At 36.5% G+C, this 27,634-nt stretch overlaps 3 protein-coding genes across 6 annotated transcripts; 1 reads left to right on the forward strand and 2 right to left on the reverse strand.

The window, feature by feature from the left end:
• Positions 1-1,400: 1,400 nt before the first annotated feature.
• On the reverse strand, positions 1,401-9,162 carry LOC122093694 (chitin elicitor receptor kinase 1-like). Its single transcript, XM_042664096.1, has 13 exons — positions 8,938-9,162; positions 8,086-8,818; positions 7,496-7,529; positions 7,371-7,390; positions 7,101-7,262; positions 5,917-6,113; positions 4,741-4,830; positions 3,784-3,877; positions 3,516-3,667; positions 3,347-3,435; positions 2,251-2,386; positions 2,063-2,161; positions 1,401-1,976 (listed from the first exon to the last, which is right to left on the reverse strand). Exons 2-13 carry the CDS (start codon positions 8,726-8,728, stop codon positions 1,812-1,814), a joined length of 1,881 nt encoding a protein of 626 aa, XP_042520030.1. The 5' UTR covers positions 8,729-8,818; positions 8,938-9,162; the 3' UTR covers positions 1,401-1,811.
• A 4,616-nt stretch (positions 9,163-13,778) lies between these two features.
• Positions 13,779-16,826, forward strand: LOC122093236 (chaperonin-like RBCX protein 1, chloroplastic). The gene is made up of 6 exons (XM_042663517.1): positions 13,779-14,066; positions 14,162-14,256; positions 14,341-14,458; positions 15,995-16,011; positions 16,113-16,175; positions 16,277-16,826. Exons 1-6 carry the CDS (start codon positions 13,916-13,918, stop codon positions 16,343-16,345), a joined length of 513 nt encoding a protein of 170 aa, XP_042519451.1. The 5' UTR covers positions 13,779-13,915; the 3' UTR covers positions 16,346-16,826.
• A 484-nt stretch (positions 16,827-17,310) lies between these two features.
• Positions 17,311-26,992, reverse strand: LOC122094275 (malonyl-CoA decarboxylase, mitochondrial). 4 transcript variants are annotated; one of them, XM_042665034.1, is made up of 16 exons: positions 26,804-26,991; positions 26,542-26,654; positions 26,372-26,462; positions 26,162-26,288; positions 25,903-26,086; positions 24,445-24,589; positions 24,250-24,340; positions 23,201-23,259; positions 23,008-23,085; positions 22,557-22,640; positions 22,183-22,367; positions 21,604-21,732; positions 20,874-20,946; positions 18,413-18,498; positions 17,837-17,921; positions 17,311-17,670 (listed from the first exon to the last, which is right to left on the reverse strand). In XM_042665034.1, the coding sequence occupies exons 1-16, from the start codon at positions 26,879-26,881 to the stop codon at positions 17,644-17,646; spliced, it is 1,635 nt and encodes a 544-aa protein (XP_042520968.1). In that variant the 5' UTR covers positions 26,882-26,991; the 3' UTR covers positions 17,311-17,643. The 4 variants fall into 4 exon arrangements, with proteins under 4 accessions (XP_042520968.1, XP_042520966.1, XP_042520967.1 ...); XM_042665032.1 differs by having other exon boundaries at positions 25,903-26,288; positions 26,804-26,992; XM_042665033.1 differs by having other exon boundaries at positions 17,311-17,720; positions 25,903-26,288; positions 26,804-26,992.
• Between the last annotated feature and the right edge of the window lie 642 nt (positions 26,993-27,634).

Below are 27,634 nucleotides of genomic sequence, written 5' to 3' on the forward strand. Positions count from 1 at the left end.
TGATCATGAGTGTGATTCCATCAGCCAGTTATAACATACAACAATGCATAGTGTATTCTTTGCTAGAAAGAAGAAAAGAATTCAGATTCAGATGCCTTTGTAAGAGCAGCTCCAATTTAATCACCAAATGGTTCCTGATTTGATGAGCATAAGACCTCCCATTGTGGTGCGAGAGTAGATCTATTTTTCCTCAAACAAGGTTAGAACCTGACCCGACTCAACTCAACAAAGTTTTTCCCAAGTAAATGGGTCAGCTACATGGATTTCTTTTTTGCCTTCCAACTCTATTTTGTATCATATCACTTCTTCTTGGAACTCTCAATGGCCTCGGCCGCAAATGCTCATATCGGAACAATGAGAGTCTCATATGCCTTTGAAGTGGATAATTGAGGCAATGAAAATAAAACAACATCACTCTAGGTTATCATATGCAGCCTCAAAAAATGACATCAAATTAAGCACAATTAGCATAGGCTTCTTGGGTCATTTCCTTTTACTTTTATGTTGGTCAAACAACCATTATTGTCAATGTATCAATTGACTTGAGCTTTCTTTCATACTCACACCTATTTATGTTGGGGAAATCTAAAAAAAGTTGTGAACTTTGTTAATTTTCCATTTTCTTATAAGTGATTAATGTCCCTTTCTTGGGACATTGGTCCATATAGGTGGGGGCATCGAGGTAATCATCCTTCCTTTTCCATCTCTTTTACCTTTCAACCAACACTACTTATGACCTCTACAAGTTTCTTCAATGAACTCTTTCTCTCTCTTCCAGCTTTGTCTCTGTCAACTCTAGAAATCTCTCATCGTCTCTTTCTTCAGCAGTCTATGCAAAACTGCCAACCTAGTTCACAGAGGCATTTTATTTTCTCTAACTAGGTTACAATGGCATTTAAACGGTTTCGGAGGTTTAGATCTCATGGTAAAAGTTGAGTTTCACAGTGTTCTCCAGCCAAATGGCTAAAGAAGAAGATGATAATGTTTTCCAAGCTTTGAAATTGCATTCCTGATCACTTCATGACAATATGAAATCTCATAAATGGGGTTAAGAGCCTACAAGAGAAAGCAAATGTCTCCTACTTTATTTGGTTTGCTACTTTAACTCCTACCTGCACCCTTCAAAGGAAATGCAGTTTAATTTGCAGGTACTCCTTGCTTCAAAATGGCCGATCGGCATTTACTGTAGGAAACAACTACTCTTTTCCTGGAAACCCAAAATGAATCAACCAAAAACTTAAGGGAAGAAGCAGTCTAGGTCAGCCATCAAAGAATATGAAAAAGTCAAATGGGAGAAGGATTTTCTAGTTTCATTTTTTTTTTGCCAAGCTTAATATTGACCCTCATTCAACTAAAGCTCGACATGCATGTTTCACTATCCTGTTTATGAACACTAATTCTGAATTATGAAAAATGATACTGAAATAATACAGTTGCTATTCTGCTATGGACTCTTTACAATGTGTCATCACACCAAAAGGGGTAACAATGAAAAGGAATAAAATCTGCAGATCGTAGATTGATTTACTTATTGTACACTTTTTTTTTCTGCCAAAATTTAATTATTGTACACACTGTTAGGATTATGTGCAAAATCAAGGTGATTGAAAATACAGTATATTCCTTTTCCTTTACTTCCCCCTTACTGTCACTACTTTCTCTTCATTCCTTGGTCATGGCCTCCATCCAGCAGCATTTAATGCAGTTCAACCAACAAATTCTCATACAATGCATGCTTTTTCACATGTAGAGATGAGGAATCCAAAATCATTCCAGAAGGAGGTACTTACAAAATCATCAGCTGGACCCTTCTACCTTCCTGACACTAGATTTACCAATGCTTGGTTTCCATAGAATGCTCTGACATCCCATTCCTCAGTTGAGGAGGAAAGGGTCATCAGTGCAACCACTATTGACCTCATGCTTGGCCTCAACTGGGGATTTTCTTTTGTGCAAGCCTCGGCAAGCTGGGCCATCTGCAACCAAAACAACCACAATAGCTTATCAGATTAAGTAGACAAACCAAATCTTGACAAGATCTTTTTCTTATTTCTAATCCCACCTTAAGAACTGCATCAAGTGGGTAGTCATCCCCAAGCCTACGGTCAACTAGTTTGCGGAGATCTTCCCTTGGGTCGGGCTTACTAAGAGCATGATCAAACTGTAGAGCACCAAGAAGAGTTATTTCATGGGTGATATTTTCAGAAAAAATTATGTCATCAGTGAACTGAAAGGGAGTAAGAGAATAACCAATGCCACAAGTCCTTGTGTGTCAATTGATCCTGTTGCCTTGACTACAGCTTCCTTGGCTGAAATAAGTTCATAAAGGACAACTCCAAAAGCAAAGACATCAACCTTAGGAGAAACATCACCATATTGAGCATACCTACACACAAGTGATGAGAAAAACAAGCTGTAAGTGTTACAGAAATTAGAATTCCATCAAGTTCAAGTTTTATTTGATGCTATAAGAGGTTGCAAGATTGCAGTTCCACCAGAAGCTTTTACAAGGATAAGCAGAAAATGCTATCCCTGGAAAACAGGGCCTTTCAAGGATCATCCGGGTTCAAGGAAGCAACTATTCCTATAATTGACCTAAGCAAATCAAGCAGTGGAAAAGTCCCTATATTTTATCTAGTCCACCAAGAATAGAACTCTAAAGTATCCAACCATCCACCTCATAAACATTTTAAAACGAGGCCATAGAAACATTTATAATAAAAAAGTTCTTCTGGACATAAAAGTAAGACTTGCATGGACATTAATTATATATAATGCAAAGTGGTCCTGACGGTGTGTAGCACAATGCATAAAATTTAAATTTTTGCATGGAAAAGGCATTTAAATATCGTAGTCCCTCTGAGGTCTGTATCAGAAAACAAACTTAAGAGAAATCCCTTCTTCCTTCAGTATATTCCCATACAGTTCTCTGTCAAGTATTTGAATTCTGAACAATCAACTCTCATGTCTTGTGAGAAGTCTATTTTCAGTGATAGTTAATTCCACATCTATTACAGACAGAATTTCACCAACAGCTGTTCTTTCATCCACCCAAAACACTAGAGTAGCAACCTACAGTTCAATACATGTAGCCAGCATACCACAGTCCAGAACAAATATACAATAGAAATGCTTTTTTGGGTTGAAGCATTTTATGAAATATGAATATATGGAAAAGGAGTTAGCATTATCTTTTTTGTTTTAGTATTATCTTTTTTGTTTTTCCCTAATGACAATTTTAGTTAGAAGAATTGATTGACAACAAAAGGCTGTGTTTGTTGTTGTTGACATGTTGTAATTGAATGACAACAAAAATAAAGAAATAAATCAACAGAAACTATCTTACTCTGGGGGCATGTATCCAAATGTACCCACTAGACGTGTTTGCAATGAATTTCCAACTTCGGTCAACTTGGCTAATCCAAAATCTGCAACCTACAAGATAACAATTTTTTCCCGTTTAGACAAACAAATTTTTACAATGCTTATGTCTTAACTAGAGGGATCGCCACAACCTTTCCATGATAGTTCTTGTCAATCAAAATGTTTGCTGATTTAATATCACGATGGATATAGACAGGAACAGTATGCTCATGGATATATTCAAGACCTCTTGCTGAATCAAGGGCGATTTGAACCCTAGTAGACCATGGAAGCGGATCATTCCCTGAATACAGAGGAAAGTAATCACAATTCACAACCAATAATTGAATAAACTACAGAGGTGTTCAATTGTTTGTCAGAAAAGAATTTTATGGCACAGTTGTGTACTAAAGTTCTCACCTGAACCACGCAAATGTTGGCTTAAATTGCCATTCTCAATAAACTCATATACTAGAAATAAAGAACCCTCAATGCAGTATCCTATCAAGCGCACCTGCATTAGATTTAGCGAATATAGTCACAGATAATAATCAGTAAAAACTAAATAATTACTCCCATTATAAATAACTACTATTCTTTCAGTTTACTATTAGAGAAACTGTGGCCAGGCACAGGATACAGACCTATAGATGCAACCAAAAACAGCTGTTGGCCATGTGAAACATGCACTCTAATGCCTATTAAAGAAACAACAATACCACAGAATACTGAATGCAAAAGAGATGGTTCAAGAGTACAAAAGAAATGTTTATCTGTGGCTACCCATAAAAAAAAGTTGGTTTATCTAACCAAGGGCAGATTCCTGTGGATCAACAATTGGTACTGATTGCTTTTTTTCTTCTTCTTTTTTTTTTTTAATCTCAGCTAATGAGCTAAACCAAGAGCATTACAAGGTTACCGGTATATGCCTTTAAGATTTGATTAAACCAAGGATACTGAACTGATCCAGTAAGTCTGGTCACTAAATTAAATTCATAATTCAGTAAGAAAAGAGCATATGGAAGCAATTGCAATTTGATTAGCCAAGGAATTTGATTCATCTAGTTGGGTAGTCACAGATGAATATACACTTTTCAATTCTCCAGTCAACCAAGCTAACCAACTTCCAGAACTCCTTAGCTACTATTGTTGTTGAACATGGAGACTATCACTAGACAGACACAAAGACTTGATATTTGACAACAAAACCTCTTAGGTGTAAAAATGAATAATCGAGTAGTTAAGGAAATTCTCCTCAATGATGAAAGAATAAAAAGTTGAAGATAATATACTAGATGAATCTTGGACTGAAATGGTATTCAAATACATGTTCATGTCTAACCAAAAAACTAGACTTCCTTCAGGAAACTACAATACCAGGTTCAAGTGATGAACATGCGTGAGAACCTTCAATTCCGCAAGGAACTCTCTCGATGCTTGCATATCCATCTTCTTGATGGCAGCTTTCTGCATAACAAGTAGTAGAAGCAGATAGAGGAAAGTCAAATATTCAACTCTAAGGGAGGAGTCATGAAAACAATAAGCCAGAGACACTTCAATGTGATCATAGAACACATGATCCTATTATGCCTCTGCGTGTAGAAAATGAATTATCAAGACAGGAAATTATAAGGGTAAAAAATAAATATGCTATAGATTCACATACAAGGGTGAAGGGGAGAAAAGGTAAAAGCTGTAAAATATCGAGTTCTAACACTACTGTCCACATTAGCTCCCTTGTCGTTAGAGAGAGTAACCCATCACTTTAAACACCCCCAAGGCCAGTTTTATTCAATTCTGTGAGAATATGAATTCTTGATGGTTTGGATTGAAAAAAAAAAAAAAAAAGGAAACATTACTATTTCAACCAAATTATGAAATATCTGAGGAAAATTTCATGTAATTTGCTCTGCATCTTCATATGTATCAAGCAGTGGTCGGGCATTAGACACCATGTTGGTTAGAACATATTGTCCATGCCAACCTAAAAGAATAATTGAAATAGGCTTCTTTCAAATTCAATACTTAAAGGACTCCCTCATAAACCAGTAGATATGCCAATTCAATAAGAAGTTGAATAATGAAACTATTATTTTGAAATCTTATTATCTGGGCTGAGCCTGTAACGGTTAAGTTGCACTATAGCAACATGTTAGCCACATGTTCAAAACTTGGAAAAAGCCTCTCCCACAAAACAGGTAGTGGAAGCCTTGTGCACTGAGTTGCTCTTTCTTATTATCTGGCATCTAATATAATTTTGTGTATGCAAAAGATACATAATTTCTATGCATGCTTAGGAGGCTAATATCAATCATACCCAAATACAGGACGTTTTAGACAAATGTTGACATATTTTGGCCGAAATGATGTGAATGTTTCAGTTTTGATAGGAATCAAAATTTAAATATCTATCACATTGGTCAAAATCATCTAAAAAAAAAAAAACTATTATTTCAGTCAAAATCACTGAAATCATATAAATATTAAATTCCATCAGTTACTTAAATAACACCAAAATCACAATTTGTATTGATGTCCTTCAAGAATACAAACCTCGCCTCTCAGCTCCGCATAGTAAACCACTCCAAATCCACCTTCACCAATTTTGCTAGCAATGCTAAAGCTATTTGTAGCATTGGCAAGCTCTTCGTATGAAAACTCCACTGATTTGTCCACACTGATAGGTGTAACTCCTGGGGACACACCACCAACAACAGTAGGCGGTATCGTGATTTTGAGACTCCCAGAACCTACATGCGCACAAGGATAAATGATCAACTGATATCAATTGTCTTCCTCCACAGTAGTACAATTTTATTTGATTGGACACAGTTAACCATTAAAAAAAAAAAAGAGTGCAGTGTTCTTTCTCCCTTTAAATTTATAGAATTCTTATGGGCTCCCCAACAAAAGAAAAGGAAAAATTCTTGGGTCCACCCCTGTTTCTAATACATTCACGAATATTGATTGTGTCAATCCATCAAGACTGACAATTAGTTCAACCTACAAAAGGGGATGGATAGGCCAAAAGTATATCCTGTTGGACTGTAATGACCATTCAATCAGTTGTATTCTTCTGATTGAAAGTCCCAAGAAAGAAACAGTACTCCAGTTCAGATGGTTAAGGTCACCAGAAAAAGCTGATGCCACGGGTAGCAGATCCTTCAGATCCTCCCTTGATACACAAAAATACCGTAGAGAGCCTATAGCCTTATAACACTACAGTGGCATCCCCTTTTCATTATACTTTGTAAAGAAAACATAACTCCAGTAGCAATATACGATGACAAGTAAATTGAAGAATTTACAGATAATTCAAAAGTTCCATTGAGACAGTTATATTTGAGGAAAGCATAAAGAGCAACAATGGTTCCTATACTACATGTCAGTTCACAGATTTACTCCACAGAATAATTATGTTGTAAGATAGAAAAGTGATTAACAGTTGGAAGCAATGCAACATAAAATTATGGTCACACATAGTATATTTAAAATGAAATCTACTTTAACAATGAAAACAATGATGATCACGCTGATACGAAGATTGATGTTCTCCATAGAAGCGTTTATTACCAAATGATGGCATAAGAAATTCTTGTGTTGTCTTGGTCATCTGACTCATGTCCCAAAATTACAGCAAGAGAACACATCTGTTTGGAATAGCCAAAACCCAGGAAAATTCTGAAGAAACATCCTTTACAAGGGGAATAATGTATAGCCATAAAAAGAAGGCTTACCAAGCTCATGATAAATAGAATGATGCTCAGATGCTGAGCGAAGCAATACTGCCCTTTTAGCCTTCTTCCTTCTGTTAACCAGACAGTATATACTACCTGGCAGAAGCAGTACCACAGCTATTACTGCAATAGATATGCCGGCAATTCCTCCGGGTGAAATTCCTGCTTAGATTTAGTAGTAGGGCATGGTCAGATTAAATAATATCAATGCCCAAATGACTTATTCAGATAACAAGCATAAAACCGGCACATGAAGAAAACTCAAGCCACCTGAAGATCCTCCTCCTGAACTGCAAGATGGGAATAGTGTATCCATGTTAGACATCTGGAAGAGGTAGGAAGTAAAGACAAACTGTTGATCAGTTCAATCCTTGAGCAAATTGAATACTAATTACCTCGTACTTAGGCCTCGATAACTTCCAGTATTATCTGCAAAAAGATTAAGAAAACTAGCGGATATCAATTCCAGGCTCTACATGTACAAAAGGTTTTTTATTTTTTATTTTTTAAGAAGAGGAAAAGCTAGATTTTCAGCAACAACCATTCAGCTTTATATCTAAATTAGATCAGTAACAAAGACACAAAGCTAAATTCTTTTCAACCTATGCAACCCATCACCTACAACGAAGATCATCTCAGGTACCACCGAGAGATCAAAACTTGTAAGTCTCGTTGATTTGGAATGCTTCTAGGGTATCAAGAAAACAATTTGCAATAAAGGTATTAAGAAACATATAGAAACCCACAGAAAAATGGCTTCTTTCTGTTCATGATAAAGGTCGGAAAACAAGATACCCAATTACTTATCATATTTTATAGATTTGTCCCCCTCACCCACCCCAACCCCCATTAATGGATAGATGCTCAAATACAAATTTGAATCCACTTTGTTTACAAATTTATGCATTCCCAATTAGTGTTTGTTCAGAATTGTGGATGATCATAAGCAGATAACAATACCAGCTAGCACAGAATAAGGGATCACCTTTGGTAGGAACGACCACTAGACCACTCCCAGAGCTGAAATCCGTGTTGAGGTTGTACTCCTGCAGCAATTGGGCACTTATGTTGAAGTAAGAGGCAACCGAAGACAAGGAGTCACCTGGGCGAAGAGGGTAAGTCGTGAACAACCCATAAGCAGAGTTGATATTAATATCCCCACAAGAGCAATTAACGGTAACATTGAGCACGGCATTATTTGGAATGTTATTTGGAGCGTAGCTGTTCCAGCTCTCCAACCATGCCGTGGTCGTAAGGTTGGAATAATACTCCGTAGCTAAAGTATAGTAGGTATCGCCTGTATTAACGGAGTATTGGAACACATGAGCATAGTATTCGCCGTTGATGCAATCGCAATTGGAGAATGGAACGAGTACGCTGGTGCCAGATAGAACAGAATCCTGATCGGATATTTGACTGTTGTAGCTCCTAATCGATGGAATCGAAGAGTTCAAGACTTGGGCGATGAATGTGAGATTAGAACCCACCCACACATAGTAAGAAGCCAAAGCTAGGTCACAGCCGCTGCTACAAACGGCTGCTTCTGCTCCGACGAAGAAGAACAAGAGCAAGACAGAAAATCCTCCCTTCAACCATAAATCCAATCTTCTAATCGTTGTAGCCGCCATGTGTCGAAGATCAAAGCTTCAAACGGAGAGAAACTATTTCAATTCATGAAGATCAGAACCTTGGAAAACTTTTAGTCGATACGCATTCTTCTGAAACAGAAATCAACAAAACAAAGGAGACGGAATTGAATCTTTTTTTTTTTTTTAATATAATGAAATTGAAGAGAAATGACAGAAACTCAAAAATGAATTTTCAAATATCTCCGTGCCTGAAATCTTCTTTGTCGACTATAAATTTCCGTTATATTCAGAAACGAAACATCTTCTTCGTCATCCTCGCGAGTCGCGACTGGAGTTCGTCAATTCAATTAGTTGAGAATTGAGATGAAGACGTGAAGTAAGCATTTCGCCATTTTTAAGGATATTTGTGAGTTTTATATCAAATGGCTTCATCTGCTACCAGTGGTCGGAAGCGTTTATCAGTAGAGTAGACTACACTGGCGGGAAACTGAAAAAGATAATTTCTTATGGCAGGAGGAGATTAAAATTGATTAAATTATTATAGTAAAAAGACCACCCCGCCCCCAATTAATGATGGAAATTCCGCCTACGTTGATGCTTCCATTGCCCTTACCGCAAGTGCCATGCTTTCATACAGAAAACTCTCCTATTATTATACATGATAAGAGAAGAATTTTTTTAAACATGAGGAGTAGGAAATGCCTATTCACATTAATTTTTATAAGAGATATAAAGAGATTGAATGGAGATCAAATGTGATTGAATCCTAATATTCTTTAACAAAATATGGATAGTTCTAAGCAGATACGAAATTATTCTCTATCCATGTCTCTTAGTTGTCTTAGCTCTTTTCCTTATTTTATATAATGAATCTTCAAGAACCCTCAAAATCATTTAAGTATTTAAATTTTCATTATTGGTTGGATATATATTTAGCTATTTTAGGGATCATTTGAATTGATATCTAGATACCCTCTGAATCAAATTCAGATTTTTTACTATCCATTTACATCTATATTTTTATTCATTCTTTTATGAGTGAAGAAGATTAATAAAATTTTCAATGCGAGTTTCCTACACCTCATGTTTACGTGGCCCCTATACCAACATAAGGCCCAATGAATGTCAACGTGGATGATATTTTTAATTTCACAGGGAGTGGAATGGTAATTTCACGCACTCTTTAAGTGCAAGAGCCACACAATTAATCAACATTATTTTTCCCATTAAAAATTAGGGTAAAAGATCCTTACAAAATCGAAAAAGATTCCTTCACATGCGCTCTCACCTTATGAGTTGTGGGGCTCACATTAACATTATCTCCCTTAGTATTAAATGTGAATCTCTATTAAACAAATCCATCTTTCATCCCCTCATTGTCTCATTGGTGTGGTTTCCACTTTGATATCATGGAAAGCCTCAGACCAATAAATTATTAAAAATAATAAGAAAATGATGCTTTAACAAGACTCCATCTCATCGGCATGCGACACGGAATAGCCAAATTGTTCAATACCATATTTGAAATGTTCCAATAATAATAATAATAATAATAATAATAGTGCCAAAAAAAGAAAAATTCCTCATGGTCCCATTTGGGAAGAAATCTCCAAGATGATTTCTTCAATTTTGCCTCGTAGATGAGTGATATGATAACTTTGACCTTTGGAAATCTAAAAGAGATATGGATTTCATAATCTACTTCAATCAAATATCTTATCATGTATTAATATATATATTTGCATATTTTTCTATATATATTTCATAGGTCTTCTTTTCCTTCACTATGTCTAATGAAGAATGACATAGCGAAGGATAATGTTTCACTATTTGCCACTTGGCAATACATGCATGAGTTAATCCATGTGACAGAGGATTAGGCAAACATTTCATTGACAATTTCAGCTTAAAATGAAGAAATTTGATTTACATCTCATGAGCAAATATTGTTAGGATCTCTTAGAGTTGGGTTTTTTCAAAACTTAAGGTTTGGCCGCCTTAGGAATTTGAATGAATTAAAACTTCACATGTGAGCAAAGGACCTTGGGGTATATCTATTCACAAAGTTCATGTCTCGTCTAAAGTATCATGTCGCGAATATTTAGAAGCTGCTTTGAGATTCCTTGGCAAGCTACCTACTTAGAGAATATTCTAAAAATTATATCAATAATAATAAAATAAAAATAATAAAAATAATGAAATATAATGTGCCACGCTAATATTATTCTACACTATCAAAATATCATTCGTGCCATGCCGTATATGTGGGAGCTGTTACTGTGCCGTGGCCTGGCCCAACGGACTTCCAAATAAGCCCAGTGGGATTGGCTTTGCCGACAAGGAAGAAATGTTTTTAGGGGAAGGTATCAGTGCCATGGTTTGAGGAATTGGATCGGATTGGTATTGCCCTTGACCCGATCGCATTCTTGACTGTGCCATATTAATGGATTGGTATGAACAAAAGATAAAATAGTCAAAAAAATCAACTTTAAACGTAAACTCAGGGGCATTTCTATCTCATCTAGGGTGATCTAGATTAGTATCAGATCAGTATCAATCTTGACCGATCCTATTCTCAATACCGAGTTCTCAAAAAATGATCCGTGCATAAGAGGTTCTCCCATCAACTCGTTGGGAGCGAAATATCAAAACTTGATCATTTTTTCCTCAAAATGATAGATATACTATATATTTCAAGGGAAAAGAAAAAAGAAGATGCATGGTTGTGTGGTCCCTACGCCCAGACACAGGGCTGCACAAAATTGTTGCCCTATTCCTTGTAAAATAAAAAATCTCGTTCATGTTGATACCCTTATGTGCATTCTCATTGCCCATATTTTTAACTTTTTTTCCTTTAATCTTTCTATAATCCTATAACCCAAGAGGGTAGCGCAGTTGGCGAGCAATGAACTTGGTATGAGCCGTAAACTCGGACGTTCTAAGTTCGAATCTCACTAAGCACACCTTGGGCCACTAACATGAGGGTGTTTAGTGCTCTTCACTACTTTCAGTGAAAGTTGAATGGTTCTCATTCAACCCGTTGAATGGTTATCATTCAACCCGTTGAATGGTTCTCATTCAACCCGTTGAATGGTTCTCATTCAACCCCGGTATGACCCGATCAATACGATTGTAGGATCAGTATGGGCCCACGGGACTAGTCAAGCCAAAGGCCTGGATACCCGTCGTTAGCAAAAAAAAATAAAAAAATCTCAAAACCTTGCCACAATTAGCTCAGGCCCTTATTGACACCTTCCAACATAATTGGTCTACAATACAGCAAACTTGGATCACCTATCCTATACCTGTACAGTCCATATTGGAAAGAAGAAACCAAAATTGTACCATATCGAGAACTTGAAAGCAATTTCAATACCAATATTATACTGATGAATCGGTTCAAAATGGTACAACTTTTATTTTTAATTTCACAAACGGTTTCTTATTCGGCTTTTATCACAACTAAATAGGGTCAACTACATGGATCTGTGCATAGATAAAAAGAGAGAAACACAACTTAGAACAATTGCAACCATGTAATATATAATTAGGGTAATTTATAGCACCACCTCCTGGAGAATGCCAGTATTATAGGAACACCCCCTCTCTTTCACCAAATTAGACTCAGACCTCTTACCATCATTCACTGTTACAGAATATATCAAAAATGTTGACATCAGCAGTTCATTTTTTTTTCTAAATATCATTTTGCCCTTAAAAATAATGAAGTACCGAAATTACCCTCATTACTTGTAGTCCCCAAATCGATTTCACCACAATCCTTCCGATGACAGCGACGGCGACGACGGTGGAAGAACATTCCTCAGGGCTTTTCAGATTGGCGGCGGCAAACCCCCTTTGGACAACGATGACTACGGCGGCTGCGAACCCCCTCCAACACCTATAGGTATGTTATTCTGCCTCTTTTCATTTAACCCATTTCTTAATCATCCCCAAATCTACTAAACAGAACCCTAACTCACTCTCTGGTCAGAGCGTTTAATCATCATCAATCATCATCCAAACCCAAATGAGAGCAATTCTCTGGTTTCAATTTCTGTCTCTTTTCTGTTCAGTCTCCACTAATATTGGTTTTCTTCTGCAATTCCTCTTTTTCTTTTTTTGGGTTGTGGAACTCTGCTATAGAAGCATAAGATTTTCTTGAACGAATGTCTTGTTTTGTCACTGATTTCTTTCTATTTATTTCTTATAAAATTGTTTCCCAATCTGCTCAAAGAGGGGAAACTCAACATGGCATTAGTGAATTTGAGTATCTGTTTTAAATCCCATTAACAGAGCGTTTTAAATCCCATTAAGAGCACTAGGCATCCTCAACCCATGATGATGTTCTATATAAAAACGGATAGATTTATCCATCTCGTTCGGAAAGGTAATGGCTTATCCATTGACCACTCATTGCGGATCTTTTTATTTTATTTTATTTTTTTACTTGGGTTGATGGATCCACTCTACTAATCCATGGCTGCGGTGGTTTCTATCCCTAATGGCTGCGAAAGCAATAGTAGTAGAACCTTAGCAAGGTCAGGTTACTCCTGATAAAGAAGAAGAAGATGATGAATTGAACTCTTTTCTATCGCCTAGAAAGGGTGGTATGAAAAAGAATCCGAAGAAGTCGTGGTGAACTTGGGTAAAACTCGTCGGAATCACAAGTTGAAGGTAGGGAGAGATGGATAGAAGGAGAAAAAGTGATACGAAGAGATATATAGGTGAAGAGAATGGTATTTTTGGGATAATAAGATAAGGGTGTTTTACTCATAAAGGCTAAAGTGTTATTTCATGGCATCACTTAACAGAGATTGACGATAAGGAGTCTGAGTCTAATTTGGCAAAAGAAAATGATGTTCCTATAATACTGGCATTTTTCAAGGGGTGGTGCTGTAAATTATCCTATATAATAATTATTATACATATGTATATCTAAGTCCCTTCTATCCGTATTGAACGATTTTACCAGATACGAAAACTGTATCATATTAGAAAAGATTTTTTTTTTTAATACCGTAACTATACAGCCCGACACCAAGAACGTGCCACGTATAATATAAAGGAAAGCTTCCTTATCCGAGCGAGGCTGAAGAGATATTTTGGCCCCAAAAATCTAAAAATAAACAAAAAAATTTTAAAATGGTTCTCTGTGGTATGTGCTGAGGATGTGAAGGCAGTCTTCACAGTAGGAGTGAGAAAGAAGCACGTTGAGAAGCTATCATGGAGTCATCTCCGATTGTTCCTTTCTCACAGATCTCTTTCTTCCTTCCTAAACCTAGTAGAACCAGAGGTTTTGCTTCTCCTACTCGTCCATGGAAGCAAAGAACTAACCGAACCACTCGTCTTCGTTGTCAAAAGATGTTCGTTCCTGGTGGGTATTGTCTATATTTGACTCTTCCTTCTTGTGATTCTTTATTAATGTTCTTTCAAATTGTGGGGATTCAATCGATTTGGTTTGTTTTGCAGGATTTGGGGAAGCATCACCTGAAGCAAAAGCTGCTACAAATCTTCATAATTTCTTTACATTTGTAGCTGTTAAGATCGTTATGGCACAACTTGAGGTTCCTTTTCACATCCCAAAACTTAGATTTAGTCATTTGTTTCGATTCCATCTGATCTGTGCTCATAATTATTTGCCAATGCAGAGTTATAATCCTGAGGCGTATGAGGAATTAATGGAATTCTTAGGTAGAACTTCATTGAATGATGGAAACAAGTTCTGTGCAAATTTGATGAGAGAGTCACCAAGACATAAAAATTTAGGTATGTCAAACCCGGCTACATTTGATACCTAGGCATTTTTACTCTTCTCTGTAGGGGTGTCAACGGGTCGGACTGGACCGGTTTTGGTCTAGGTTGAATTGGTTTGGTGTGGGAATGGTGAAATCGAAACCGAATCAGAAATTTTGGTTTCGGTTTCTTATATCAGTTTGTAATCAGGTTGGTTTTGATCCCGGTTTGAGTTGGTTCCGGTTTGATTTTGGATCCATTTGGTTTCTGGTGCGGTTTGGTTTGTTATAGGCGTTACAATAACCCAAACTCAAACCAGACTAATAAGGCTTCGATTTGGTTTAGTCTGGGCTTTTTTTTTGGTTCGGCCTGGCCAGATTTACTGGGTTGGTTTAGGTCTTGACACCCCTACTTCTCCGTATGAGCAAAATGATGTCCTGAAAAGAAGGTACAAAAAATGATGTCCTGAAAAGAAGGTACATGAAATCGTCGAAGGTCTCAGAGTTAGCTGATGTAGGATCATCTTAAGACTCCCCATCGCTATCACTACGACCTCCTTTGTGAGTATGCCCCCTTTCTGAAGTTACTTGGCTATTTTGCCGAGTTCCTTTAAGAGAGTTGTTTGGCTACATTTGGTAACGTTTCTCTTATAGAAATGATGTTTCGTTTAAAAAACGGAAATTTCAATTTCTGTGTCAAAATGCCATTTTTTTTTTTTTTACGAAATTGAAATGACGAAACTGCCTTTTGTCATTCCATCAATTCTTGTTTCTAGTTTTTTTTTTTTCCACGAAACACACCATAGATGCACCAAACGTTTTATTCCGTTTTTTCGTTCCCATAAAACAAAAAAACTTTAAAAACATTTTTTTGAAACATTACCAAACACAGCCTTGATATTTCTGACTGAATCCTCTTGTTTCGGAATGTTCCATAGGATTAAATTGTTATCCCCTTCCTCCACAAAGAATTGGTCTTTGAAACCTAAAAACTTGAGATCTTAAATGGAGAAACCCAACTGGTACATGAAGTCAAGTCATCCAAGGTCATAAAGTTGGATGCGGGATTATCCCAAGACTCCATCTCACTAGTTGGTCCTTAGGATGACTTTACATAAATGTTTAATTAATATAATGAGCTTGGTGCTTTGATACCATTTTCAACCCAAAAACTTAAATTATGAGGTGGAGAGGCTCAATTGGTATATAAAATCATCGTCCAAAAGTTAGTTGACATGAGATTATTTCCAACAATCCTCGACATTTTCTAGTGATTTTCATTTACCTATATATGTTGCGGGTCGAGGTGACTCGTGGCGGGAATGTTTGCCAGTCTCATCCCTGTTTTGAAGATTATTTGTTCAAAAACAGTTGACATGGAAATATCATCTTATATATTCAATCAACCCATATTACAGCATCTTCAGCCACTTTAATGAAGTAGAGCTATTTGCTTCATTTTCATCTTCTTACTACAGAGGTTTTGACTTCTATACATATCTGGTGTTTGTTCTGTGATTAATTCCATGGAAACTACTGTGTATGACACACTTTGACACCTATGTGGCAGCTCTACGGATTTTAGAGGTCAGTATCATATATTAAAGATCGGTTTTTTAATCCCTTGTATGTAAATCACTTTCAATGGCAATAACCCATAACCTGGATATTGTCACATCTTAATCCAGGTTCGATCTGCTTACTGCAAAAATGATTTTGAGTGGGAAAACATGAAGCGACTAGCTTTTAAGGTTAGCCAATCCCTTCCTTTCTCATGTTGATCTGTTTTTCTACTCTCTCTCTCTCTCTCTCTAATTTTTTCTGGTCTATGGATTATTGACTTGTGTTGCAGATGGTAAATGATTCCAACACAAAGCTTATGAGGGATTATGTTTTAGAAACCAGTCATGAGGAGAGTTAAAAGTGATATATTGTTGGCCTGCCCTTTTTGTCTCTATCTCTACCTAATGAATAATCTCTAATATATGATGAGAATCAAACACATGTAAGGTCTCACAACTGGTCCTTCAGGCACCACCAGTTCTATAGTTCTATCACAGAAAGTACTTTCAGCTCAGCCAGAAAAAGAAGAGAGAGAAGGCCTTGGTGGTTCAGCTAGTTGCTGAAGAAAGAGATGCTAGGAGGACTGACATTCCAAAAAAGCTCTACAAAACTGGAAATGGCAATCCCTTGCTCTGCCTCTGGTGAAGCTTGGAAGTTCAAGGAGTTTCTTGTTGTAACTATGTATTCTCATCGACAGCATTTGGTTTTCCTCCATAATTTTCATATGTAATAAATTGAAATCTTAATGATACATAGCCACTTTGTGTACTCAATAGATATCTTTTGAAATCTTTTCTCCCATTTTTATGCCATTTATGATAGATAAACTGGGAGTATCATCTTGTGAATGACAGGCATAATTTTGTTTCTCATCAAGTAACATTCTCTTTCTTTTCTTCTAGGGGTGGTGTCCAGGGCTTGTATTTCATCATCTTTCAATAGAGCAACCTTACCATTACGCTGACTACTAGCTTTGCTTCTGTAATTGGCGATCTATAGAGCTCTAGATGCTCGATTCTGCATTCTGCCTTTGATGATTCCACTAAACAAGTTGGACAAAGTTTTCCTTTACGAGGTGGTATTCTGGGGTTCACAAGCCCCTATAGGGTTTTACAACCTTTCCGGAAAACCCCTCTTGACACCCCATGTGGCCATTCACCATGGCCTTAGGAAAACTTGGTCCCAAGTCAAGTTTGTTTTGTGTGTGTGTCTGCAACTGAAGTTGCTTTCGTTGTCTTCCATTTCTCACCTAACCAGATTTGCTTGTGAATTTTTTTATTTTTTTTGTAGTGAAGAAAAATAAATTAAATGGAAAGAGCGAAGTACAACACAAAAGCCAAATAGGCAAGCACGAGGGGAACCTTATTTTGGAACAATACAAATGGTACAAATACAAGATTGCAATATCTTTTCAACCTTATGAAAGGGAATGCTACTTCCCGAAGAATTAAGGGTGGTTTCAGAAGCCAAGAACATAGAAAGGGGCATGCTGAGCAAGAGAAGAATGGTGAAAATGTCAGTTATCTCACCAGATACTCTGGTTTGCCATTTTGTGGATCTATTTTTAAGCTAGGTATACGTACAAAATCATGAATTTATTTGAGCTGTAAAACAAGCAAGAACTTCCTTCTCCTGTAATCCTCTAACCTGTTGTTCTTAATGCTCTTCTTGTTCCGCATTCAGCTGCAAAGTAGAGCCAACAATAAAGGCTATAATGAAGACAGGGAAGGCTCCTACACAAACACGCACAGAGAGTAACAGAAAGTAGCTCATAGACTTGAAATATTAAAATGTTCTTTCACTATTATTGAACAGAAAAATGGGGGCTCTTCCATGCACTGGAGAATACCTCAAGAAGGCAACGAAATTTACTAGAAGCCTCTATATGCCCTGTGCTAAAATATGACTGAGCATTCTCCTCAATTTTGTCCAGCCTGCAAAATAGTTGTCAATATTAATCTTCTGCATGTTGTTTACATGTTCAAAACTTCAGCAAAGTGGAACATAAAGGATCCCCTCAGATAGATCCTAAGGACAAAACTACTGACAGAATCCTTGTAAATACAGTACACATGAAGAGGGAGGACCTAAATTTGGAGATCCCACGGAGAATCCCACACGTGGGATCTCCAAAACCAAAAATCATCCAGATTAGATAAGCACGATAATTGGGTTGAAATTTTTATCAAAAGTTATAAAATATGGCAATTGGTTCAGCAACTTATTAAGAATTTATAAAAGAAAAACAGTGCAGACAGGATAGGATAATTTTCCAATGGAAGTACGAGGGTAACTAACACAACCTGCCACTGTTCCATTTAAACTGGTACTACATGCAGATGTACATAAAATCTAGAAGGTGGTCATAAAACTTAAGCCTACAACGACAAAAAGGAAAGAGGTGACGATATCTGGTAGAAATTACCTATAGACATAGTTTACCATGATACCTCCACTTTGGTGAAGGCCTTTTTCTGATAGATCTGCCATCCAATTCAGCCTCTCAACCATCTAGTGATGTTCAGAAAATCTTGGTTAGAAGATGTCAATAAGCATTCTCACATCTCCTGAAGAGTAATATCTTTAGGTACTGAACATGAAGAAATACCACATGCAAACTTGTAAATTGATTTAAATCAAATTTGATAGGCTTTGGTAATTCAAGAATGGAAAATGTTAAAAGGTTCTAAAGGGTTCCATTCCACTCCAAAAGATGGGTCAAAGCTTTTACCATTCCTCGGTCAATCAAAGGATTTCATTCCTTGGCCTATTATTATTTATCAGGCACGAAAATTTAGTTATCGATACACCTCATATGGATGTTCTTGTCAAAACTGAAGAGTTTCATCAATTTTCAAGGTAGCTTAGTCTGGTCTTGACACAAAAGGTTCCAGCTTGCTTGACTATAAAAGCATATCTACATCATACTCCAGAAGGAAAAGGAATCCCGTCTTCACTGAATCTATACTTAAGCAGTAGTAATAAGCTGATGAAGCAGAAAAGGTCCTCTTTATTCCTAAAACACTTTCTTTTTTTTAGGTAAAATAAGTCCTGAATGTGCATGTGTATGTATATTATGAGAGAGCAAAAGAATGCAGGGGAAGGGTGGATGGAATATCCACAAGAAACTTGGCAATGTAATGACAATGCTCAGATGACCATTAGAGTCAAGACCTTTGTTAAGGCATCACAAGAAATTAGGGATGAGAAAAGGACCAAAAGGTTTACAAAGGAACAAAGCAACTAATAAAAAAGCTAGAAAATGATAAGTTGAGGTAAAAACTTTATTGTACAATAAGAATGATGGTAGGAAATAATTAAAAAGAGAAAGAGAGAGAGAAAGTAGAAGACCTAGATCATTTCATTTAACATGACGACAAATAATATTTGTGAATATATGGAGAGATTGACAGAAGTGGAAGAGTTTTTATCTTGCAATCTTTAAGGTAAAAAAGAAAAATCAATTAAAAAAGTTAGGATTTTACTTGAAAATGATTTCATTTACATGTTTTTTACCTGTAAACAAACATATCCTCAATGAAAGCAGAGCACGGTAATAATCAAGGAAATGGCATTGGACAAGCTAAACCATGGGTGCATCATGTAGGTTAGCTTACATCAAAATAGAGAAGCATTTGGAGTATTTTGGTATCCCAAGTGATGTTTAAAGCATGGGAATTACCAAATATATTTCCCACCTATATTGTTTAACAGGATCAGTAGAACTAATGAACTGCTAGATGAATGAAGAAAAATTTCTTGATGCCTATATACAAGAGCAAGAAATATATACAAAGTTGCATTATCGTCAATCAAAATTATGATGCTATGAAGCAACTGCAGAGAACAGACTGAGAATAGATTAAGATAAAGAACTAGAATTACAAACCACACCCCGGAAAATGAAAATTACAGAATATTTGCCTAAGAAATTGAAGGAAAAGTTTAGCAAAAGAAATATTTCAGCATGGTCTTCAATGACTTAAAAGGACAATGTTGGGTATCTAAAGAATCATTTGGTGCACTTTGGATTGGTAAAGTGATTAAGTAGATACATTGATGTACGTAATTTAAGGATATTTATAATTAAGCTGCAACTTTTCTGCAACCATTGAGAGACAAACTAGCATGTTTTCAATCATAGTGGGTTTGAATCAGGGTCAGTTATGGATATAATGATTAGACTTATAAGGACAAGATATTACGGTGTATGTTGTATGTTGATGATACAATATTGGTTTACATGATTAAATAACAACAAATGCAAGCCAGAATTATCGAGTGCCTCAAAATAAAATAGTCAAAGATATGTTCGAAGTGAGGAATACATGATGTGGATTGAATACATAATGAATAATTTAGTAAAAGTAGGTGAAGAAAGTAGTAACAAAATGCCATCATTCATTAGGGGTTCCACTGCATACTAAATTTCAAGCCTTCTTTACTGACAGTCTGACACTGTGAAAAGCATACTCTTTTTCATCCTTTCTTTTGCCATCATATGCCACCATCTAATAATTTTCTTAATGCATATCATTTTCATTTCAAGCACTGACAATAATAATCCGTGATAAAACAGTAAAATCAAGTCAACAATCTCAAAATAATTAACGTAATTTCATTGCTTACGAACAGTATGTTATGTTTCATCATTATAGAATCAGCCTATCTTACATTCTTGAATTTCTCTATTCAATTTCGTCAGCAATATGTATGTTAAATAGAAGGATATTCATAGATAAATGCGATGGAATTAATAACTCGAACAACCAAACACGAGTCAGAGCTATTTAGCTGCTATTATGCAGACTTCTTAAGATAATATGACGTTAGCTATATGGGCTACTCCATTATAAATTTCAAGAGTACAGCATCGCAGGACCCACCGCTCCATTCTGCAAGTGGAAGTTTGCAACAGCATCTAGAGCTTTACCTCTCTTTTTCTCTTGAAAAAGGTACCTGTAGAAATTTTACAAACCTCTGTCATTTGTTATAAAGCACACACCATTGGATCCCATATTTTAAAATACTTTAGAGAGCTATCTTTAAAGAGAAATTCCTATTTTTCTCCTTTGCGTTCTACATTTAATCGCATCTTGACCATACAACAACCAATTGAACCTAAATAAATGGAATATGGATGGTCTCCAAAAATAAAATAATAGGTACAACCATAGTCCAAAAACTCTAATTTCATTAATTTTAATATGTCCGAGATGAAATAGGAGATGAAATAGGAGGTGAAACCCAGAAACAGCACTGTTTTGCCGAAATTTTTCTCATTTTGATCATAAAAATGCACTGTTTTGTCAAAAGTTTGATAATTTTGGTTGAAAATTTCGGTCATTTCGGCTGTTTTCCCTCTGACATGGCCAAGAGAAACTCATGGAAAAAATACACTGTTTTGGTGAAATTTTGGTAAGATCATTTGGGTCTAACCAAAATGGCCTTACCAAAACAAAATTTTGAACTATGGGTGTAACTGAACTCAGGGTACGACGGTCCATAATCCTCTATACTTTTTTGGGGAGGTAAATGATCACAGGTTGGTTATGGATACTTTAATGATCAGATCTTAGGATTTTGAAAAGAATTCTTGTAGAAAGCAGAAGTTACCTGGCACACAATCGCATGAGAGGGGCTTGTAATACTGACGACAGTGTATCAGAGCTTACCCACTCATGTTTTGTAGAAGTCAGCAGGTTCAACATCACTTCCATGCCATATTTCCCAGCACCAAATCCCCTACACAAGGGAATTTATTACAGATGTAATATTTTTGCAACAAAAATCAATGTTTTTCATTAAATCCAGCTTCAGTTCAGTAGGAATATAGTAGCAATTTCTTACAAGATCTTTTGGGGGCTGCCATGACATAAGGCCCGTCTTCAAATAATCCGATAAAATTAATATCCCAAGGATATCAATATAGAAAGAATATAACCGAAGGTCTGAAACTGATCACGAAGATCTGTAAATTATTTAATAGGTGCACTTCTTACCAAGTCACAGGAGCTTAGCTCCAACTCCATCCCATCAGATGTGTCACAAGATTGTGTGTGTTGGGGGGTGAATAAACCAGAAAACATACAAAAGGGTTGTACTAGAGTATGCCAATCATTTAAGGATCAAGCCCAATGCAACTCATAGTTCTTAGACCATACTCATTATAACCTCATAAAAAATAAGGCTCACCCCAATTCTAACAGCACTCTTTCTTCATCTGGCTTAAGTATGTTCTCCCTGAAAGTAGAAACCAATCCCCCTGCTGATGAATGGGCTGCATCTTCAGTACCTGCTTCAGTAAGCTTTGATTGATATGCCAACTTGGAAAGGAGCCATGGCAAAAATCCTGGCACAGGGCTAAGTGTTGCAAATGTCTTCATGAAGAATAAAAAATAAACGTCAGGCTCATCACTAGTAAAGTATATAAATGATTAAATATTTGGACTGTAAGAATTCCTTTTAAAATAATGTCAGAATAAAATGTAAGATTTGATTTAACTGTGCTCTCTATTGTTCACTATTATCCGGTCCAGAATGTGAGAGAGAGAGAGAGAGATGTTTACTGAAATATATGGCATGTCTCTTTTCAGCAGTTCAACAACTCGTTTAATAAGAAACTTTCCAAGGTTGATTCCCGATAAGCCTGGCTGTCCACTTGGAAAAGTATGCAGCAGATTAGACAAAAGTAAGGAATATTTGTCATAAGAAACAGATTCTTGTTTGAATAGAAAAGTGTTCTGATAATGTTTGCCATTGAGAAAAGACGTAAACTAATGGGAACTCACATTTTATCGACAAAATGTGGCTCAAAAACATGACAAGTGCCACAAATTGTGGCAGTGCTGGTTCCCAAATAATCCTACTTATTTAAGCTTTTACGAAATAAATTTCAGTTCTAGGACCATGCAGAATGCAACCTCCAATATCTTCAAGATGGTCATCAAAGATTCTTCTATTCCAAACATTCTCTTAAAAAATGATGAGTTAAAAATTCTAGTCTCCAATGCCTATTACCTGTGTTGATGATATAGAGTAAAACAATGCACACTTCGCTTCAAATTCAGGTGTGGAAGGATCATTATGCAAAACGTCCTGATTTGAATGGATAAAGAAATGTCACCATTGCATAGCTAATGAAAGAAGAAATGTAGATATTTTCATTCACTCTCTCTTTTTCTTGGGGTGGGGGTGGGGGTGGGGGTGATACCTGTACTTTCTGAGCCACATCCTTTAGAAGAGCAACTTCAATAAAAACAAGGGGTTCACCTGAAAGAAATTTCCTGAGCAGATCAGTTTAACTGAATTAAGCATGTGAACAGAGAAATACAATGCAAAATTATAAATCTTGTTTAAGATGGTATAAAATCCTTGAATTCTCAAGCAGGTTCGTGAACATTTTCAGCAGGCAAGTGCCAACCCATAGTAAAACTCCATAACTAAATTTAAAAGACAATTCATGGTTGATTTGATATGCATATTAAATGAAAGCAATACTATTCCTCCCTATTTTCCCATTTTCTACATGATGGAGACTCAAGCCTCAAGTCTGTCCTATTCATGGTGGTCTCTGGCAAATGGGTAATCCCTTCATGGAAAACTCATGCTCTTGCCCAACAATTTTTTTCTTATCAACAAATCTAGAACCTGGCACCACTTGCACCAGGGAATAGAACCCAAAATTTAAATGTCAACATATTTTTTAATCTCATCACTGATGATTAACAATATCTATAACCCAAGCTAACATAGAGGATAAGGAACCCAGTGCTGAAGGATTCCACCCTAAATAACTCCACAGATCAGATTGTAGACTCATCCATAATGTTATTGGAGCTCTTGGAAAATACTTTCAGGAGAATTAGAATTACTGAAAAGTTAATGGTGGCATATAGTTAGCACTTAGCCCTATTTTTTCTCTCAAAGGTACACTTTTTCTATAATAAAGAACAAAAACATAAGCTATTGATAATCTGGATGGAAACTAGGGTTGATAATTTAACGAAACATTGGATGATTTATACACAAAAACATAAAATGCACTGAAAGCATATTGTGATTATGGACTCTGTGTAGATCCATAAACATCTAACCCCAAATTTCGACACGAAAAAAGGACAACCAGAAAGAAATAAGATTGATTTTCCAAAGACAAAAACAAGGTTACCACCAAAATTGAGCCACTTGAGCTACTGAAACAACTCTTGACATAAACAAAGGAAAATAACATATTTTTTAACAGAAGAATGAACGGTCAACCAGGTATTGCAGGATGTAGATATCCAAAGCAACGACGACCAACACCCAGCCTTCTTTTCAGATCGATAAGATTACTGATTGGATGTACAGCCTAAACCAAACAAAAATAAATAAATGAGAATACACATAAATACACTCCCACAGTGCCAATGTAACAACATAGATATAACAACAAGAGAAGAATGATAAGCCAACCTCATATGCCACAATCTTCTCCAGCAAAGATGCTGGATCATCCCATGTAATACGGTGAAGCTCTAATGCAGCAGGACTAAGCCATGTAACCAGCTTCTCTTTTAAATAGGAATCCAGTGCCCGCAAAGAGGCATTATTTTCTTTCCTGTATACTTGGACAAGAATCAGTTCGCAAACTTTCATATTACTTCAATTACATTTTACTGATGACTGAAATTATTTTTGATACGGAGTTGAAGGATAAGATGAAGCGTTCTCAAGACACTACATTGCAAGGAGAGAGAGTTCCTTCAAAACAAAGAGGAGCTACTGGCTAAGGAGTGCACTTAGAGGCATCATGGTGTATTGGGCATTGGTATAAAAGAAGGAGCAACCAAGTTTAATTTTTGCATCATTTTTAGTCAAGGACTTTTTTTTATAATTATTATTGACTCAAATTTGGCAATGGTCTGTGTTGAAATGTGTTAATATACATGGTTGTGGCCCTTACTTACAGCTCAAGCTTTTGGGATAAGCGGTTGTAACATGGTATCAAAGCCAGGCGGTTAGGTGTTCGATCCCTGATAAGTGTGAGGGGTTTGTGTTATATGTTGTTGTGCCCCCTTTGGTTGGATCATAATTTTTGAGGCATCTGACAACTATGATTTTGACAGCTTTGAATTTGTACCCACAGACATGCTGTATGTGGTCTTGACATTATTTTATGAATTTGAGTCGGGTGGAACCATCCCCCCAAGTTTTGGAAATCCCTTCTCATAACAAATTGCTCTGTATATACCTGGAATATATAGAGCCTGCCTTCCCCCCTGCCCCTTGTGTGGAACCCAAATAGAGAGAATTTCTGTGTCCGCCACTCTGCCTCCGATTGAATTATGCAATTCAAGTTAATGTAGGTTTGAAAAGGGCCCAGCAGAAAAGCAGGGATAATTGGAACTGTCTTTATTTCAGAAACTTCAGCCTAGTACAGTAAGAAGAACTTTGATTCTATACAATTCTCTTTACATAAATCCATCTCTTCCGCGACTTCTCCCAGGGTCCGGTTGTTTCCAGATTAAAAACCATGTAAAAGGAAAAAATTTCAGGTGAACTCATGTGCTTTTTCCCACAAACCATGCTACCCTACTTCAGATTACAGTTTTTATTTTCATTTTCCTAGAAATTATTTTCGAAGGCAGGAAAAAAAATGAAGGGAATTACTCAGCTTTTTTATGTCCTTGTAATTCCATAAGAAGTCACCACAGTAATCCTTCCCTCTAAAGATACGTAATTTCTTACTAAGTTGTACACCAATATTCTCAGTGCCCAACAAAAGCCACCATGGATTTTTGTTCTTCTGAAGGAATGACCATTTTCCATGACTTCCAAACATTTTTTATTGTTTTTAGTTGTTACTGCGGATCAGTTTGAAAGGGGCAAAAAAGTAAATAGGAAATGAAAGAAATTGAAACAAAACCTTACGCAAGCATTGCAAGAAGGTCAGCCCGAAGAATAGTCAAGAACTTCAAACCTCCGGGGTGGGTATTGAGCCGTTCGAAGAGAACTTCGTACATTGGCTGGAGAGCGTGTCTCAGATTTCTCTCAGTTCTATACAGAGCACAGAGCAAGCCCTCTTCGTCAATGTCAGATGATTTAGCTTTGTCACCTGAAACCATACAATTTCCATTACAACCCACTTTCACGGAAGAAGAAGATAATGAATTATCAGAACGAAAGTCACCATCTGGAAGCTCAAGACCAACATATTTCCGTATCAATTCACGAACTTGAGTCCTACTGACATCATAATCTCTGGCGAGTACAAGAAGCAGTTTCCGGCGGTTATCATGCGAGAGACTAAAGTAACCCTGCATCCTTAATAATCCGTTACTTAAACTACCAAGAGAAGTAGAGATTCCTAACACCATCATAGAAGAAAACCCTGACCTACCTCAGAGAAATCGCTCATAATCCCATCTAAGACTTCCGTTTTGTTCATAGAAATGGCCGAGTGCATAGATTCCTGTACCAGCTTCAATTCTCTGGCGATTAAAGAAAGAATTTTAAACATACTTTCATAATACCACGGAAGCAGAAATTTTTCCACATAAAGAAACAGACCTCTCAGTCTGAATCGATGTTCTTTCAAGCTCCTCTCGAGCTCCTCGCGTTTGATGTTCATCGGATTGGTCATTCTCAATTCTCGACTCTGCTAGAATCCGACCAGCTTCGTTCTGCCCAAATTGAAAGCGCAACGAATTTAATTCCCACTAGTTTCCCACCAATCCACACAAAATTTATGAATAAACTAGATTAAACAACTGCTGAAATCAAATTGAATGAGTAGATGAGGAATATGATTCAATGAAACTGGATCACTTACAGCAGGGATGGAAAACTTGCTTGGGTCGGCAGGTTTCATCTTTGCTCTCATCAAAATCGCCAATCCTTTTCTGTTCATCCTCTTTTACACTCTCCGTGTGAAGATTGTAATGCTTCTGGAACAAACTACCAAGCGGTTAAGGCGTTAAGATGTCTGTGTATGTAAAATTGACAAACATTGTGAAAGCTGCAACTTATCAACGGGCACTTCCTTATATAATAATATCGGTATCGTATCGGTTGATGAGTCCTGTGTCACTTTTTTTAGTAACGGAATATTCATTCAAAAAATAATCTATTTATTGAAAACAAGGGCAAACCGTTAGATCGGCCGAGACTGATATAGATACCGATACTGATATTAAAATTCATAACATTTACACTCTTTCGCTCTCGTCTTATTTCATGACAATCGATACTCATCGAAACTCTTTATCAACTTTCAGTGTGTATGATACCAATATAAGAGAGCAACATGTTCATCTCTCTCATTTTTTTTAATTATGATTTCTTATTTACTTGCATGTTCTTTCAGATAATCATTCCTCCTATGGTTAAGTCAACTAATTGATATTGATTTTAACGTCAATTTTAGGGCAAGAGATCGAAACCTGAGTAGACTCTACACTAGAGTAGGCCAATAATAGTACATATTGAAGCATCAACATGAATGGAATTCTTAATTTCATGGGGGTAGGGTGATAAATTCAAGGCCAGACTCCTACTGATTAGGCACAAGAACCACACGGCTTGATAGCATTATTTTTTTTCTTAATTTTATTAATAAATTTAATGAGATGTCAATTTCTTTTTAAAAATATTTTTCCAAAGG

Source organism: Macadamia integrifolia, chromosome 11 (assembly GCF_013358625.1).
Source record: "Macadamia integrifolia cultivar HAES 741 chromosome 11, SCU_Mint_v3, whole genome shotgun sequence".
In the NCBI taxonomy this organism is placed as follows: domain Eukaryota; kingdom Viridiplantae; phylum Streptophyta; class Magnoliopsida; order Proteales; family Proteaceae; genus Macadamia; species Macadamia integrifolia.